Below are 17,618 nucleotides of genomic sequence, written 5' to 3'. Positions count from 1 at the left end.
AATTCTCCACATTGCCGGTTAAATGCTAATGTTGTAACTGTACTGGAACAGCTTCACTCAGGGAGCAGTAAGTTCTGGAGCACAGGTCTTTACTACCATTGCCAGATTGTTGTCTGAGCCCATAGCCTTTGCAGTATCCAGTGCCTTCAGTCGTTTCTTGATATCATGTGGAGTGAGTCAAATTGACTGAAGACTGGCATCTGTGATGCTGGGGACTTCAGGAGGAGGCTGAGATGGATCATCCAGTCGGCACCTCTGGCTGAAGGTTGTTGCAAATACTTCAGCTTATCCTTTGCACTGATGCGCTTGGCTCCTCCATCATTGAGGATGGGGACATTTGTGTAGCTAGCTCCTCCAGTTAGTTGTTTAATTGTCCATCATTCACGACTAGATGTGGCAGGACTGCAGAGCTTAGATCAGATCCGTTGGTTGTGGAATCGCATAGCTCTGTCTATCGCGTGCTGCTTACGCTGTTTGGCATGCAAGTAGTTCTGGGTTGTAGCTTCACCAGGTTGACGCCTAATTTTGAGGTATGTCTGGTGCTGCTCCTGGCATGCTCTCCTGCACTCTTCATTGAACCAGGGTTGATCCCCTTGCTTGATGGTAATCGTAGAGTGGGGGATATGCTGGGCCTTGAGATTACAGATTGTAGTTGAATACGCTGCTGCTTATGGCCCAGAGTGCCTCATAGATGTCCAGTTTTGAGTTGCTAGATTTGTTCAAAATCTATCCCATTTAGCACGGTGGTAATGCCACACAACACAATGGAGGGTATTCTCAATGTGATGACAGGACTTACTCTCCACAAGGACTGTGTGGTGGTCACTCCTACATACTGTGATGGACAGATGCATCTGTGACAGGCAGGTTGCTGAGGACGAGGTCAAGTATGTTTTTCCCTCTTGTTTTCCTCACTATCTGCTGCAGACCCAGTCTAGCAGCTATGTACTTTTGGATTGGCCAGCTCAGTCAGTGATGGTGCTACCGAGCCACTGTTGTGATGGACGTTGAAGTCCCCCACCCAGAGTGCATTCTGTGCCTTTGCCACCCTCATTGCTTCCTCCAAGTGGTGTTCAACATGGAGGAGTACCGATTCATCAGCTAAGGGAGGGCAGTAGGTGGTAATCAGCAGGAGGTTTCCTTGCCCATGTTTGACCTGATGCCATGAGACTTCATGGGGTCCGGAGTTGATGTTGATGATTCCCAGGGCAACTCCCTTCCGACTGTATACCACTATGCTGCCCTGTCTGCTGGGTCTGTCCTGCCGGTGGGACAGGACATACCCAGGTGGTGATGGTGGTGTCTGGGACATTGTCTGTAAGGGATAATTCTGTGAGTATGACAATGTCAGGCTGCTGCTGTTAATTCAGTCTCACTTCTCCATAGGTCACAACATATATTTGACTGTTTCAATAAGAGGGAAAATTCTATCAGGTACTCTACTTTTCCCCAGAATAAGGCACACCAACCAGGTTTCTTTAATAAACAACAGAATTAACCGTTTATTGTAAACCAAGTCTTAACCAATAATGAAGTAAACCTATGCACGAATTGAAATATTAAAGCCCCTTATTTTTATCCTAGCCCTCACGCACAGGCACACACTAACATCCGGTTAACCGGGAAAATTGGATTTTTGTTTACAGCTGTTACAAAGAAATAGAAGGATTTTTAAAAACTTAGACTGAAGAGAAGGTGTGAAAGTTCTTTGTTTGGCGAGGTGTCCCAAAGGCGAATAGATGGCTGTCAAAAGGAATCTGCCTTGAACAGTTCTTTCCGAGCGATGTTCATGATCAGTTTGGGTAGGCTTTCAAAGAGATTCAGCACAAGGCGTCACATAGGTCTTATATCAGATGTGCATCAACAAAGGTTTTAATTCTCACACATTCGATGCAAAGTTCCTTCAAAGATGCAAGCTTTCTGCAAACATACAGGATTTCTTCAAATACAGGAGGCAACAGTACAACTTGATGCAGGGATTCTTCAAAGAGAGAGAGAGACATCAGTTGTCTTCTTCTGTTCTCCTAGCAGGTCAGGGAGCAAATTTCTTTCTGTTCTTGGCCAAATACCCACTGGCTTTTTTTAACTGTTCAAAATGAAACTAAAAGCTTTCCAGAGGCAAGTCATATGATGGCCATAAATCCTGGTTTGTCATTCCCTTGTAAACATCCTTTTCAGAGTCACAAGCACAAACTCCCTGCAGGGTTATTTGCAAACAGATGCTTTCCAGTAAGATTTGTTTACTGATCAACTTTCTGTTGACCTTCCTTTTAAGAAGAACACTCAAAGTTCAGCTTCTTCAAAATTTCAGCAACCATGAAATCCTTTTCAGTTTTTAAAATATAGATTCTCAAGTTTTAACAAAAAATGGAAACCCTCGTAAAAAATGACCTAAAATTGCTTCATTAGCAAGGCATTCAAAGAAATCCTAAGACTATATTTCCAAGTTCCGGGAGCGGTTCACGAGAATCTGCGCAGTGGCTCAGGAACACCTAAAGACCTCCCAGGCAAAGGAGGTATTAAAAGGCAAGCGGACAAACATGCCAAGGCCAGAACATTTCGGCCTGGAGACCATGTATTAGTATTACTCCCAATTCAGGGTGAACCCCTAAAAGCCCGGTTCAGTGGCCCTTACTAAGTGGCAAAAAGGATTAGCCAAGTAAATTATTTGATTGACACTCCAGACCAAAGGAAAAAACAAAGATTGTGCCACATTAACAAGTAAAACAATACCACAGCTGGGAAAGGGACAGACAAGGACAGCTCTATCAGACCGTCCGGAAGGAAGGGGATGAATGGGACAATGAGGAAGAACTAGAGGAAGGCCTGGGAGATTCTCAAATTGAACCGTCTCCTGCCCAGTTAGCCAACACCGAAGTGTTGAAATAACCTAGATGCCATGCTCTCCTATTTAAAGGCGGAACATAGAGAAGCTCTAGCTAGGCTGCTCACTGCAGTTAAAGAAGTCTGCAAGGAAACACCAGGATGCACAACCTTAACCCTACATGATATGGAGGTAGGAGAGACCCCTTGCATAAAATGGAACCCCTATCGCATGGGTCCCAAGAAACTGGCCCAGGTTCAGGAGGAAATACAGTACATGCTGGAAAACAACCTAATTGAGCCCAGCCAGAGCAGCTAGTGTTCCCCACTAGTGCGAGAACCCAAGCCCGATGACTCTACTAGGCTCTGCATTGATTACAGGAAGGTTCCCCGCCTGGAAAACTGTATTGATAGAGTAGGGAATGCCACCTATATAACAAAAATAGACTTGCTAAATAGATATTGCCATGTTCCCTTAACACCCCGAGCCAACGAGTTATCAGCTTTTGTCACCCCAGACAGCCTATTCCAGTGCTGAGTGATGCCATTTGGTTTAAGGAATGCTCCAACCACCTTCCAAAGGCTAATGAATCAGGTAGTGGCTAGCCTACCACACTGTGTAGTATACCTAGATGATTTGCTGGTATACTGTGAAACCTGGGGGGACCACTACCCCAATTAGATGCCCTCTTCCAACAGTTATAGTCAGCTAACCCAGTCGTCAACCTGACAAAATGCGAGTTTGCTAAAGCTCAAGTGACCTACTTCGGGCATGTTGTAGGTCAGGGGCGATTGCTGCGCAGGACAGCAGAAGTACAAGCACTAATGGATTTTTCCATTCCCACGACAAAAAGAAAAATCATGCTTTTTTCTGGGAATGTGTGGGTTTTACCGCAAGTTTGTTCCAAACCAGCACCATAGCTGCCCTACTGACAGACTTACTGCAGAAAAGAGCCAAGGTAGCGTGGTCAGAGAAGTGCCAAACCACTTTTGAAAGGTTAAAAGCTATATTAACAAACTAACCAGTTCTAGCAGCTCCCAACTTTAATAAACCCTTTAAAGTGGCAGTTGATGCTAGTGACCTAGGAGTAGTCCTGCGCCAAGACGATGAGGCAAGTATTGAGAAACCAGTAGGGTACTTGTCCAAAAAGATAAACCAACACCAAACTAGATATTCTACTGTGGAAAAAGAGATGCTGGCAATGTTGCTAGCTCTCCAGCACTTTGACAACTATGTGCAAAATGGATATAGGGAGGAAGTGGTTTATACAGGGCAGCACAGTGGCGCAGTAGTTAGCACCGCAGCCTCACAGCTCCAGCAACCTGGGTTCAATTCTGGGTACTGCCTGTACTGTTCTCCCTGTGACTGTGTGGGTTTTCGCCGGGTGCTCCGGTTTCCTCCCACATCCAAAGACTTGCAGGTTGATGGGTAAATTGGCCATTATAAATTGCCACTAGTATAGGTAGGTGGTAGGGGACTTGTGGGGATGTGGTAGGAATATGGGATTAATGTAGGATTAGTATAAATGGGTGGTTGATGGTCGGCACAGACTCGGTGGGCCGAAGGGCCTGTTTCAGTGCTGTATCTCTAAAATATAAAAAGAAAATCCTCTAACCTTTGTGGAGAAATTCAAAAATGAAAATGCCAGCCTGTTTTGATGGAACCTGCTCTTACAACCTTAGCATTTAAAAATTACTCACATTGCAGGGAAAGACAGTGTAATCGCTGATGTGTTGTCCAGGGTCTAACCCAACACACAACCATCCCAGACAAACTCCAAAAAAATAAATCAGCATAGCTGTTGCAGGCTAAGTCAGTTGCAGAAATTCTAAGATTAATGAGTGAATTTGAGGAATGATTGAGAATGAATGTGTGTTTTCTTTTTCTTTTCCACCACTTTAATGAAATGTTCCTAACGTCACAATTCATTCTGCGTGATGTGGAGGTGTCAAGAAAACACAATATACCAAATGAGGAATTTTTAATTAATCAGTTGAAAACTTACATTAAATTTTTAATGGAAAACCCTTGCAGTTATCTTTTTAAATAAAACTGGCAGCCAAGATGGCCACCGCAATTTGCATCTGAAACACCTTTTCATATTCGAAAAGATCCAGCCGGAGACGCAGGTTTGAGCGGCATGGACCCAGGACAATGGCTTGCTGTAAGTGACTGAATTACCTAAAATTGCTTCATGGGCATGGCATTCAAGGCAATCCTTGACTTTGAAAGAGCAAACCCCCTGCAAGTGTAAATTGGCATCCTGGGGCCTGTGGAGCTAATGTCTAACCTTGAATTTCATTAGAAGGCTCCAGAACACCTGAAGCAGTCATGTGACCATCTGTCCATCTCAGTGGAGGCTGTCTTCTTTTCCCTTGGACAAAGAGACAAGTCAGAAACTGAGTGTGCAGCAGCAGAGAATGATGTGATTCCTGTTTTTTTCACTCTCTCTCCCTCTCTCCTCTTCCACCCCCCCCCCCCCCCCCCCCCACTCCCCCGGATAGCACAAGTTTGAAAACCGTCTGCGACTATGAATCCCTCCAAGCCTACAGATTGCTACAGACAGAGACCGGGGAAGAGAACCAACTACAAATTTGCCTCCAAGAAAGCCTTGAGCCAAGTGGGCTGGCCACAAAGTGCACTTTGACCAGCCAAGGACTTCAAGAATACAGCTTCAGCTGTAAGACCACCGAATCATCCACTTCACAGACTGTGTATTTAAGTTCCATTTTTTCCGGACTCTAATCCAACCACCAACTCTTCTTTCCCTCCTGTAATCTACTTGTGTATGTGAGATTCTCGTGTGAATGTGTAATATAAATTTATTGCTTTAACTAGATCGGTTTTAGATTGTTAGGTTTAATAAATTCACCTCTTTGTTGTTAAAACTCAAGAAAACCTGTCCGATTGGTTCTTTCGCAATCACATTAAAGGTAAAATGAGGTGGTAAGCACAACCACGGTTTAAAAAGGGAATAAACCCTGTTGCAGTCGAAAGAGGAAGAACAAGAGGGGAGCCTGAGACCCCCTTCCTCATCTGGCCGTAACATTGTTCTGGTGTCCCCTCAGCCGTTCAGTACTGTTCACTTGGGGATATATGTACTGTCCCTTTATTGGTATTAGCTGTGCTGGACCATAATGCCCTAATGAAGATTTCATTGTCTGTACTGTTCATGAAAAGAATTATTGATGATAATGCTGTGGCCTCCCATTCTTCTGTCTTGGATTGTGCTGAACAATTGCGTAACTAATGTAAACAGTTCAGGGATGCCCACAAGGGAGGAAAGGAAGAGCAACGCTTCTATGAGCTCTTGAGAAGGGAGCAATTATTTTGTTTGATTTATATAATTTAATTGTGAAAGAAGCAAGTGAATTAGGAAAGGAGTGCTCTGAGAAAGTAGGACTTTTCCAAGACAAGGGGGATGATGAGCACCACTCAAACAGCTTGTGCTTTGCTGCCGTTGCTCATCCTAGCCTTACTATCGAACATACGAATTAGAAGCCGGAGTAGGCCAATCGACCCCTCAAGCCTGCTCTGCCATTCAATAAGTTCATGGTTGAACTCATTGCTCCACTTTCCACCTGCCCCGGATAACCTTCCACCCTCTTGCTTATTAAGAATCTATCTATCTCTGCCTTAAAAATATTCAAAGACTCTGCTTCCACTGCCTTTTGAGGAAGAGAATTCCAAAGACTCATGACCCTCTGAGAAAAATTCTCCTCATCTCTGTCTTAAATGGGCGACCTCTTATTTTTAAACAGTGACTCCTAATTTGAGATTCTCCCACAAGGGGGAACATCCTTTCCACATCTACCCTGTCAAGACCCCTCAGGATCTTGTATGTTTCAATCAAGTCCCCTCTTACTCTTCTATATTCCAGTGGATACAAGCCTGTCGTAAGACAGCCCACCCATTCCAGGTATTAGTCGAGTAAACCTTCTCTGTACTGCTGCAATTCATTTACATCCTTCCTTAAATAAGGAGACCAGTACTGTACACAATACTCCAGATGTGATCTCACCAATGGCCTATATAGCTGAAGCATAACCTCCCTACTTTTGTATTCAATTCCCCTCGCGATAAACAGTAACATTCTATTAGCTTTCCTAATTACGTGCTGTACCTGCATAATAACCTTTTGCGATTCATGCACTAGGGCACCCAGATCCCTCTGCATCTCAGAGCTCTGCAATCTCTCACCATTTAGATAATATGCTTTTTCATTCTTCCTGCCAAAGTGGACAATTTCACATTTTCTCACAGTATACTCCATTTGCCAGGTCTTTGCCCACTCACTTAACCTATCTATATCCCTTTGTAGCCTCCTTATGCCCTCTTCACAACTTACTTTCCTACCTATCTTTGTGTCATCAGCAAATTTAGCAACCATACCTTCAGTCCCTTCATCTAAGTCATTTATATAAGTTGTAAAAAGTTGAGGCCCCAGCACAGATCCCTGTGGCACACCACTCGTTACATCCTGCCAACCATAAAACAACCCATTTTTGCCTACTCTGTTTCCTGTTAGCTAGCCAATCTTCTATCCATGCCAATATGATACCCCCTACACCATGAGCTTTTATTTTCTGCACTAACCTATGATGTGGCACCTTATCAAATGCCCTCTGGAAATCTCAGTACAATACTGGTTCCTCTTTATCCAAAGCACATGTAACTCCCTCAAAGAACTCGAATAAATTGCCGAAACATGATTTCCCTTTCACAAAACCATGTTGACTCTGCCTGATTACCTTGAATTTTTCTAAATCTAACATCTTTAATAATAGCTTCTAATATTTTCCCTAAGACAGATGTTAAGCTAACTGGCCTGTAGTTTCCTGCTTTCTGTCTGCCTCCCTTTTTGAATAAAGGATTTACATTAGCTATTTTCCAATCCAGTGGAACCATCCCCGAATCTAGGAATTTTGGAAAATTAAAACTAATGCATCAACTATCTCATTGGCCACTTCTTTTAACACCCTAGGATGAAGTCCAACAGGACCCGGGGACTTGTCAGCCCGCAGATCCGACAATTTGTTCAGTACCATTTCCCTGGTGATTGTAATTTTCTTGAGTTCCCCCCGCCCTCCCTTCCATTTCCTGACTTACAGCTGATACTGGGATGTTACTTGTATCCTCAATAGTGAAGATCGACACAAAATATCTGTGCAATTCATCTGCCATCCCCTTATTATCTATTAATTCCCCAGACTCACTTTTTATAGGACCAACACTCACTTTGTTAACTTTTCTTTTTTAAATATCTATAGAAACTCCTGCTATCTGTCTTTATATTTCTAGCTAGCTTTCTCTCGTACTCTAATTTTACATTTCTTATCAATCATTTAGTCCTTCTTTGTTGTTTTTTATATTTTGTCCAATCTTCTGACCTGCCTCCCATCTTTGCACAATTATAGGCTTTTTCTTTAAGTTTGATGCTCTCTTTAACTGTTTTAGTTAACCACGGATGGTGGGTCCCACCCTTGGAATTTTTCTTTCTCATTGAAATGTATCTATTCTGTGTTTTCTGAAATAGCCCCTTAAATGTCTGCCACTGCATCCCTATTGAGCTCTCTCTTAACCTGATTTGCCAGTTCACTTTAGCTAGCTCTGCTTTCATGCCCTCATAATTGCCTTTATTTAAGTTTAAGATACTAGTCTTGGACCCACTCTTCTCTCTTAAACTGAATGTAAAATTCAATCAACATAGTTCAGTCTATTCCTGATAACTCAAACTTGTTTTTGTGCAAAAAAATTAAATTGCCATCATTGAATTGTAAATGTAAATACTACAGCGAAGTGGAAATTTCAGGCTAAAACGTTCAGAAAGTATGAATGAGCATCTTTGAATTTAAATGTAGACTGTGTAACTTCTTCAGTAGTTTGATTCTAATTCAGGATTTTTATGGAGTAATTCTCTTGTCCCTATTCATTTTATAATTTCAATTTTCTTTCCTCTGTGTTCTTTCAGGGCTGCAAACCTTTACTTCCTGTTTATAGTTGTTCTAAACTGGGTTCCATTAGTCGACGCCTTTCAGAAGGAGATAACCATGCTGCCATTGGTAGTGGTTCTTGCTATTATTGCAATTAAAGATGGAATTGAAGATTGCCGGCGCTACAAATTTGACAAACAAATAAACAACCGACCAACTAAAGTATATGACAAGTAAGTCTATGCATTTCCCTTTTTTCAATTTAACAGAAGTGTTATCATCCTCAACAATTTGGGGAGTGTTATTATTAGTCCAAGTAATGTTTAAGGTTTTTAAGGCCATACACATTATTTATCGTATGCTTTGACAATGGAAATGCATGTAGAAAGCATTACAGTACAGCCCCATCAGCACAAATGTTTATGAAGCTACTACATTACATGAAATATTTATCTAAATTTCAAAATTAGTTAAGTATCCAATCCTCTTCAGTTAGTTTTTGAAAAGATAGTCATTTATGCAGTTGAAACCTCTGAAACAAAAACAAAATCCAGCAAAAATTAGTTTGTCAGCAGGAGTCAGCTTCCCTAATATCTAGTATCTGGTTGAGAAAAGAATTCATTCCTAATAACCAAATTTTTAAAGGATTCTATGTGTCGTCCCCAACCCTCTGCAAATCCTGCACTCAGGAAGTAATCAGTTTACTCTTTCCTCCAACTTTATGAACCTTCTGTTATAATGAGAGGCTTTTTCTACTCTGAAGTTCTTGTGGTTTCTCCAGATCAGTGCTGGAACGAGTGGTGACCTCAGGAGAAATAGTGTAATTTCAGCATTGTTGGATCATTTTTGAGAATTAACTTAGATGTTTGATTATTAAAAACCATTTTTCCTAATGTGCTGGAAAAGTACTTCTTAGAACAAAGATGAAGGTTTCTTCTCATTGATTCTGATGTTTTGTAGGCCTACCAGCTTTATTGCATTTGATGGTGGTTTCAAGTGCAAAAGCAGACCAATGGAGGCCCTAGCTGCATAATGGCAGAGAATAGCCATATATATAATATGGTTGCTCCAATGTGAGAAACCTGCTCATGCTTGCAGGGATCCTGTCAGCTAAAGTGTGCATGCATAGACAAAACTTTCTAAATGTGGGCAGTGTCATAGCGTAACTGGCTCATCACTGAAAAATCTCTCAACTGAGATTTGCCCAGCTCTCTGTCAATTAACTCCTTTCCCCATAGCCCTGCAAATTTTTTCCCTTCAGGTGCTTATCCAATTCCCTTTTGAAGGCCGCGATTGAAGCTGCCTCCAACACTCTTACAGGTAGTGCATTCCAGATTATAACCACTCATTGCGTAAAAATGTTTTTCTCATGTCATCTTTGGTTCTTTTGCCAATCACTTTAAATCTATATCCTGTGGTTCTCGAACCTTTGTCAATGGGAACAATTTCTCGCTATCTATTCTGTCAAGACCCCTCATTATTTTGAACAACTTAAGCAAAATCCCCTCTCTACCTTCTCTTCTCTAAGGAGAACAGCCCTGTTTCTCAAATTATACATGTAGCTGAAATCCCTCAACCTTGGAATAATTCTCGTAATTTTTTTCTGTACCCTAGCTAAAGCCTTCACATCCTTACTAAAGTGTGATGCCCAAAATTGGACATAATACTCCAGTTGTGGCTGAACCAGTTTTATAAAGGTTCATTATAACTTCCTTGTTTTTGTACTCTATATTTCTGTTTACACAGCCCAGGATCCCATATGCCAGTTTAACCACTTTCTCAACCTGCCCTGCCACCTTCAACAATTTGTGCATATGTACCCCCCAGGTCTCTCTCTTCCTGCACCCTTGTAGAATTGTACCCTTTAGATTATATTGCCTCTCTTCATTCATCCTCCCAAAATGCATCACTTCATACTTCTCTGCATTAAATTTCATCTGCCATGTCTCTGCCCATCCCACCAGCCTGTTGGTGCCCTCTTGAAGTCTATCACTATCCTCCTCACAGTTCACAATACTTTCAAGTTTTGTGTCATCTGCAAATTTTGAAATTGCACCCTGCACATCCAAGTTTAATCATTAATACATATCAAAAAAAGCAGCTGTTCTAGTACCGACCCCTGGGGACCCCCACTATATAACTTGCACTGTTCTGAAAAACACTACTGTCTGTTTCCTGTCCTTTAGCCAATTTCGTATCCATGCAGCCACTGTCCCTTTTATTCCATGGGCTTCATCTTTTCTGGCAAGCCTATTATGTGGCACTTCATCAAATACCTTTTGGAAATCCATATACACCATATCAACTGTATTAAGCTCATCAACCCTCTCTGTTACCTCATCAGAAAACTCAATCAAGTTAGTTAAATATGATTTGCCTTCAACAAATCCATGTGGTCTTTCCCTAATAAATCCAACTCTATCCAAGTGACCTATTAACTTTGTCCCAGATTAACGTTTCTAAAAGCTTTCCCATATCTAAGGAAAACTGGAAGATTATGTCCAGTACCTCCACAACTTCCACCCTTATTTCCCTCGGCATCCTTGGATGCATCCCATCTCATCCTAATGACTTATCAATTTTAAGTACAACCAGCCTTTCTAGTATTGCCTCTTTATCAATTTTAGGCTGTCCAGTATCTCAACCACCACCTCTTTCACTATGACTTTGACAGCATCATCTTCCATAATAAAGACAGATGCAAAGTACTCATTTAGAACCTCAGCGATGCCCTCTGCCTCCCTGTGTAAATCCCCTTTTTGGTCCCTAATCGGCCCCACTCCTCCTCCTTGCTCCCAGTTTTACCATTTTTCCTCTTATTTCCTTTTTCACTTATCCTGTGAACTTTCTATATTCATGGTTAGGTCATAAGGTCATAAGAACTAGAAGCAGGAGTAGGCAATTCAGCCCTTCGAGCCTGCTCCGCCATTTAATACGATCATGGCTGATCTCATCTCCGCCTCAAATCCACTTTCCTGCCGTTCTCCATAACCCTTCAACCCTTTACTAATTAAAAATCTGTCTATCTCCTCAAATTTACTCAATGTCCCAGCATCCACCACACTCTGGGGTAGTGAATTCCACAGACTCACGACCCTGTGTTTTAAATCCGCTACCCCTTATCCGAAAACTATGACCTCTCGTTCTAGATTTCCCCACAAGAGGAAACATCCTCTCTACGTCTAATTTATCAATCCCCTTAATCGTCTTATATACCTCAATTAGATCTCCTCTCATTCTTCTAAACTACAGAGAGTAAAGGCCGAAACTGCTCAATCTCTGTTCATAAGACAAACCCCTCATCCCTGGAATCAATCTAGCGAACCTCCTCTGAACTGCCTCCAGTGCAACTACATCCCTCCTCAAATAAGGGGACCACAACTTTACACAGTACTCCAGGTGCGATCTCACTAATGCCTTGTACAGTTGCAGCAACACTTCCCTACTTTTATATTCTATTCCTTTAGCAATAAATGCCAAAATTCCATTTGCCTTCCTTATCATCTGCTCTACCTGCATACTAGCTTTCTGCGATTCATGCACGAGGACACCCAGATCCCTCTGCACCGAAGCATTCTGAAGTTTCTCTCCATTCAGATAATAATTTGCCTTTCTATTCTTCCGACCGTAGTGGATAACACACTTATCCACGTTAAACTCCATCTGCCAAATTTTGGCCCATTCACCTAACGTATCCATATCCATTTGTAAATTTCTTATTTCTTTATTGCAACTTACTATCCCACCTATTTTAGTGTCATCTGCAAATTTGGCTACAGTACCTTCTATCCCTGCATCCAAGTCATTAATATATATTGTAAATAGTTGGGGCCCAAGGACCGAATCCTATGGCACCCTACTAGTTACATGTTGCCAACCAGAAAAAGACCCATTTATCCTGACTCTCTGTTTTTTGTTGGTTAGCCAATCCTCTATTCAAGCTAATAAATTGCCCCTAACCCCATGTGATCTTACCTTGTGTATTAACCTTTTGTGTGACACCTTATCAAATGCCTTCTGGCCTGCATTATCCACCTGTTATACTCGTTCTTTTACTGCTGCATCTTTCTATATCTTTCGTCATCCAGGGAGTTACGGCTTTGTTTGCCCTGCCTTTCCCCTTTGTGTGAAAGAACCTCGACTGTAGCTGAACCATCTCCTCTTAAAATGCAGCCCATTGTTCCTTTACAACTTTGTCTGCCAATCTTTGATTCCAGTTTATCTGGGGCCGATCCATTCTGAACCCACTGAAATTTACTCTTCTGCAATTCAGTGTTTTACTCTAGATTGCTCCTTGACCTTTTTCATAGCTAATCTAAACCCTAGGATATTATGATCACTGTTCCCTATACGTTCCCCTATTGACACTTGATCGACTTGACCCTCCTCATTCCCCAGAACCAAATCCAGCAATGCCTCTTTCCACATTGGGCCTGAAACATACTGATCAAGAAAATTCTATTGAACTTATTTCAAAAACTCTTCCCCCTTTCTGCCCTTTACACTATTATTGTCCCAGTCTATATCAGGATAATTGAAGTCTCCCATTATCACTACTCTATAATTCTTGCACCTCTAATTTCCCTGCAAATTTGCTCTCTATAACATTCCCACTAGTTGATGACCTATAGAATATACAAAGTAGGATATTATCACCTCTATTTTTTCTCTACTCACACCAGATAGATTCTGTCCTTGACCCCTCCAGGACATCCTTTCTCTACAATGCATTCTCCTTAATCAATATCACCTCCCCTCCTCCTATTTTTCCTTCCCTATTTTCCCCCAACACCCTGTATCCAGGAATATTTAGTATCCAGTCCTGCCCTTTTTTTGAGCCAGGTTTTCGTTATCACTACAATATTGTATTCCCATATGGCTATTTGTGCATGCACCCTTCCTACCTTGTTTACCACATTGTGTGCGTTTACATACATACACTGTAAACCTACTTTAGACCATATTGTATAGTCTGACACCACCTTACTGTTTATTCTAGTGCTACCTCCCAATCCTTTGTGCATCTTGTTTCTCCTTTCTGTTGTTACATCCTGGTGCTCATCCCTCTGCCAAATTGGTTCAGACCCTCTCCAACAGCACTAGCGAACCACCCCTGCGAGGACATTGGTACCCTCTCTTCAAGGTCTGGCCTGTACAGGTCCCAGTTCCCCTAGACCCGGTCCCAGTGTCGCAGGAATCTAACGCTTTCCCTCCTGCACCATCCCTCCAGCCAGGCATTTTGGTCACCAACTTGGGCATCACCCTCCCCCCTCAGAGTGTTCTGCAGTTGCTTGGTCACATCTTGGACCCTGGCGCCAGGGAGGCAACACACCATCATGGAATCATGTCTGCAGTGTTACAACCAAGGTGGAAGGAACGCACTGTCTTTTCTAGTCCCATTTCTCTGCGGGTCACAACACATATTTTAAAAATGTTTACCCAGTTACTGATTCAGTCAATCGTATACTCCCTCTTTATCCCAGAATAAAATACACCGACTTGGTTTATTTAAGAAAAACAAAATTATCAGTTTATTATCAAACAAGATTTATCCAGTGATGAAGCAAAGCATTAACACACAGATTGAAATATGTAAGTTCCCTTTTTAAATTCCCCACCCCTACTCACACCTGAAAAAATATAGAAATTCTCTCTGCAGAGGTCTGTTACCAAAAAAAAAGACAAAAAAAAAGTACTTTGGCCAAATACTTGCTAATTCTTGAAGAAAAAAGAGAAGACATGGAAGGAAGTCAGCTGTCCCATTTGGTCTGGCGTCTGGGTATACGGAGACGGGTCACTGCGATCTGTTCTAAAGCAGTTCTTTTCAGGTGGCGTTGAGAATTAATCTGACAGGTTTTTCCAGTTTCTCAGGAGAGATGCAACACCAGGGATTTTAGCGCTCTCACACTGGATCTTTGCAGGGTTTCTTCAAAGAGTTAGAGAAAGAGGTGAGTTTGGTGGTTTTTCTTTGGCAAGTTGATCTCCAACTGTCTTCAAAACAGTTCACACCCCAACTGACTTGAAAACAGTATTCAAACCCAAAAACAGAATGTCAACCTCCTGACCTCCATAAACGTCAACATATGGCTTCTCTGTAAGCATCTTCCCCAGGTCACTAAGGTTTCTGTTGTTTACTGAGCCCAAAGCACATGATTTCCAGCAAAGGTTGTTTTCAAACAACATCGCAATGTTCTTTCAGTGAACTCAAAACTCAAGGTAATCGGGAATAGTCAGCATGGTTTTGTGAAAGGGAAATCATGTTTAACCAATTTGTTGGAGGTCTTTGAAGGAGTGACGTGCTGTGGATGAAGGGGAGCCCATTAATGTACTGTACTTGGATTTCCAGAAGGCATTTGACAAGGTGCCACATAAAAAGTTATTGCGTAAAGTAGGAGCCCATGGTGTAGTGGGTAACATATTAGCATGGATAGAAGATTGGCTGGCTGGCAGAAAACAGAAATATACCTAAATGGATCCTTTTCTGATTGGCAGGATGTGACGAGTGGAGTCCCGCAGGAGTCTGTGCTGGGGCCTCAACTTTTTACAATTTATGTCAATGACTTAGATGACGGGAGTGATGGCATGGTAGCTAAATTTGCCAATGACACAAAGATAGGTAGTAAGGTATATTGTGAAGAGGACATTAGGTTACAGACTGATAGAGATAAGTTGAGTGAGTGAGCAATAATCTGGCAAATGGAGTATAATGTGGTAAATGTGAAGTTGTTCACTTTGGCAGGAAGAATAAAAAAGCAGAGTATTATTTAAACGGAGAATGACTGCAGAATTCCAAGATGCAGAGCGATCTAGATGTTCTAGTGCAGGAGTCATAAAAAGGTAGTATGCAGGTACAGCAGGTAATAAAGAAGGCCAAAGGAATGCTATCCTTTATTACGAGAGGAATTGAAAATGAAAGTAAGGATGTTATGATTCAGTTATACAGGGCATTGGTGAGACCACATCTTGAATACTATGTGTAGTTTTGGTCTCCTTATTTAAGGAAGGATGTAAATGTGTTGGAGGTTGTTCAGAGGAGGTTTACTAGATTGATACCTGGAATGAGCGGGTTGTTTTATGACAAAAGGTCAAACAGACTGGGCTTGTTTTCACTGGAGTTTAGAAGAGTGAGGGGAGACTTGATCGAAGTTTATAAGATCCTGAATGATCTTGAAAGATGGATGTGGAAAGGATGTTTCCACTTATAGGTGAGTCCAGAATTCGGGGGCACTGTTTTAAAATGAAGGGTCGCCCTTTTAGGACAGAGATGAGGAGAATTTTTTTCTCTTCGAGGCTTGTGCGACTTTGGAACTCTCTGTGTCAGAAGGTGGTGGAGGTGGGGTCATTGAATATTTTTAAGGTGGAGATAGATAAATTCTTGTTAGGCAAGGGAATCAAGGGTTTTTAGGGGTAGGTGGGAGTATAGAATTCAAAACACAAACAGATCAGGCATGATCTTATTGAATGGCGGAGCAGGCTCGAGGGGCCAAATATCCGCCTTCTGTTCCTAATTTGTATGTTCTTATGTAACTGTCAACAACAAAGCAAAGTCCAGCATTTATGAAATCTTCAGCCTTCCAATGAAATCCATCTCCACAATTTAAATGAATTCTCAAAAAAAAATGCTTTTTAAAAATTATTAAAGCATCTTCATAATAGCAGCTTCAGAAATACCTATTAACCTAATTATTGAATCACCTATCTCTATTGCTTTCCTGATCTTCCTTCACCCCACGCCCCGCCATACAGCTGAGCCACCCTTCGCGCCGTGGACTTGGCTCTGGCTGCAGCTCCCCAGAGGAACCAGCATCCTCAGCAGTATTCAGAACTGAATAGCGGTTGGAAAACGAGATGCACTCGGGAATCCTGTATTACTTGCCTTTTCATCTTCGACTGCCTGGCCGTCACCTATTCCCTCCCTTCACATTCTTAAGCTGTGGGGTGACAACCTCCAGAAGTATGCTATCCACGTAACTCTCAGCATCACAGATGCATCGCAGTGATGCCAGCTGTTGCTCAAGCTCTGAAATCCAGAGCTCGAGCTCCTTCAACTGACAGTACTTCCTACACATATGGTTGTCCAAGAGACAAGAAATGTCCTGGAGTTCATAACGTGGCACAGGGTGTACATTTGATGGGACTGAGGTCCCCTGCCATGCCTCTTTATTAGAGCAGCTAAACTTAACAGAAATAAACTAAAGATCTTTTAAAAGCAAAGCAGTCACCGGTGCTCACCAATCAGCAACTTCCCATGTGCTGACATAACTTTAGAACTTTTCTTGCCTCGCTCTCTGTCACTCGGGCTCCCTCCGGGCTCTGGCCGCTCTGTTTCTCAGCCCTTGACCTCTTTCCGTTCTGCGCTCCTTACCTATGGGCTGTTATCCTGGCTTCTTTCCACTTGATCCTCCCTTTTCCCCAATCAATGATCAGTCTTGTGTTGAAGGATGCCTTTCTTAACCAATCAAGGATCGTTCTATGGCTGTTGCTAACCTTCTTGATTTACCTAAGTAATACCCCTTTGTGTTGACTGCTTTATCTCAATGCTTTTACACTTCGTGATCCCTTATCTCATTTCGAGACAAATCTACTTTTGGTCTCACAGAAGCTGTATTCACTGTCTGCTGTCAAGGTCTCGCCCTTTTACTGCAAGTAAGCATTTTAAAACTTGACATAATCTCCCAATACCCCTCTACCTTGACGTCTTGTCAAACCTGTGCCCTATTTCCTAAGTTTTCCCATGCTACAAAAAAGGGTTCTAGTAAAGCTAAATGTTAGTTTATGATGTTATTTGTTAGTTCATAATAGCTGGATTTTAAAAATTAGTGTTCTGGTTAGTAACTTCTTAGTAATCCAATAATCTTAAA

The 17,618-nt window shown here is 42.0% G+C and overlaps 1 protein-coding gene across 2 annotated transcripts in view; it reads left to right on the top strand.

The window, feature by feature from the left end:
* The window catches only part of LOC137372279 (phospholipid-transporting ATPase VD-like), a 307,708-nt gene that overhangs the window by 134,845 nt on the left and 155,245 nt on the right, over positions 1–17,618 (top strand). For both annotated transcript variants that reach the window (XM_068036018.1, XM_068036029.1), the window contains exon 3: positions 8,796–8,990. In XM_068036018.1, the coding sequence (XP_067892119.1) occupies positions 8,796–8,990 (195 nt within the window). The remainder of the gene's footprint in view (positions 1–8,795; positions 8,991–17,618) is intronic.

Source organism: Heterodontus francisci, chromosome 1 (assembly GCF_036365525.1).
Source record: "Heterodontus francisci isolate sHetFra1 chromosome 1, sHetFra1.hap1, whole genome shotgun sequence".
In the NCBI taxonomy this organism is placed as follows: domain Eukaryota; kingdom Metazoa; phylum Chordata; class Chondrichthyes; order Heterodontiformes; family Heterodontidae; genus Heterodontus; species Heterodontus francisci.
This window is presented reverse-complemented; position numbering and strand designations above follow the sequence as displayed.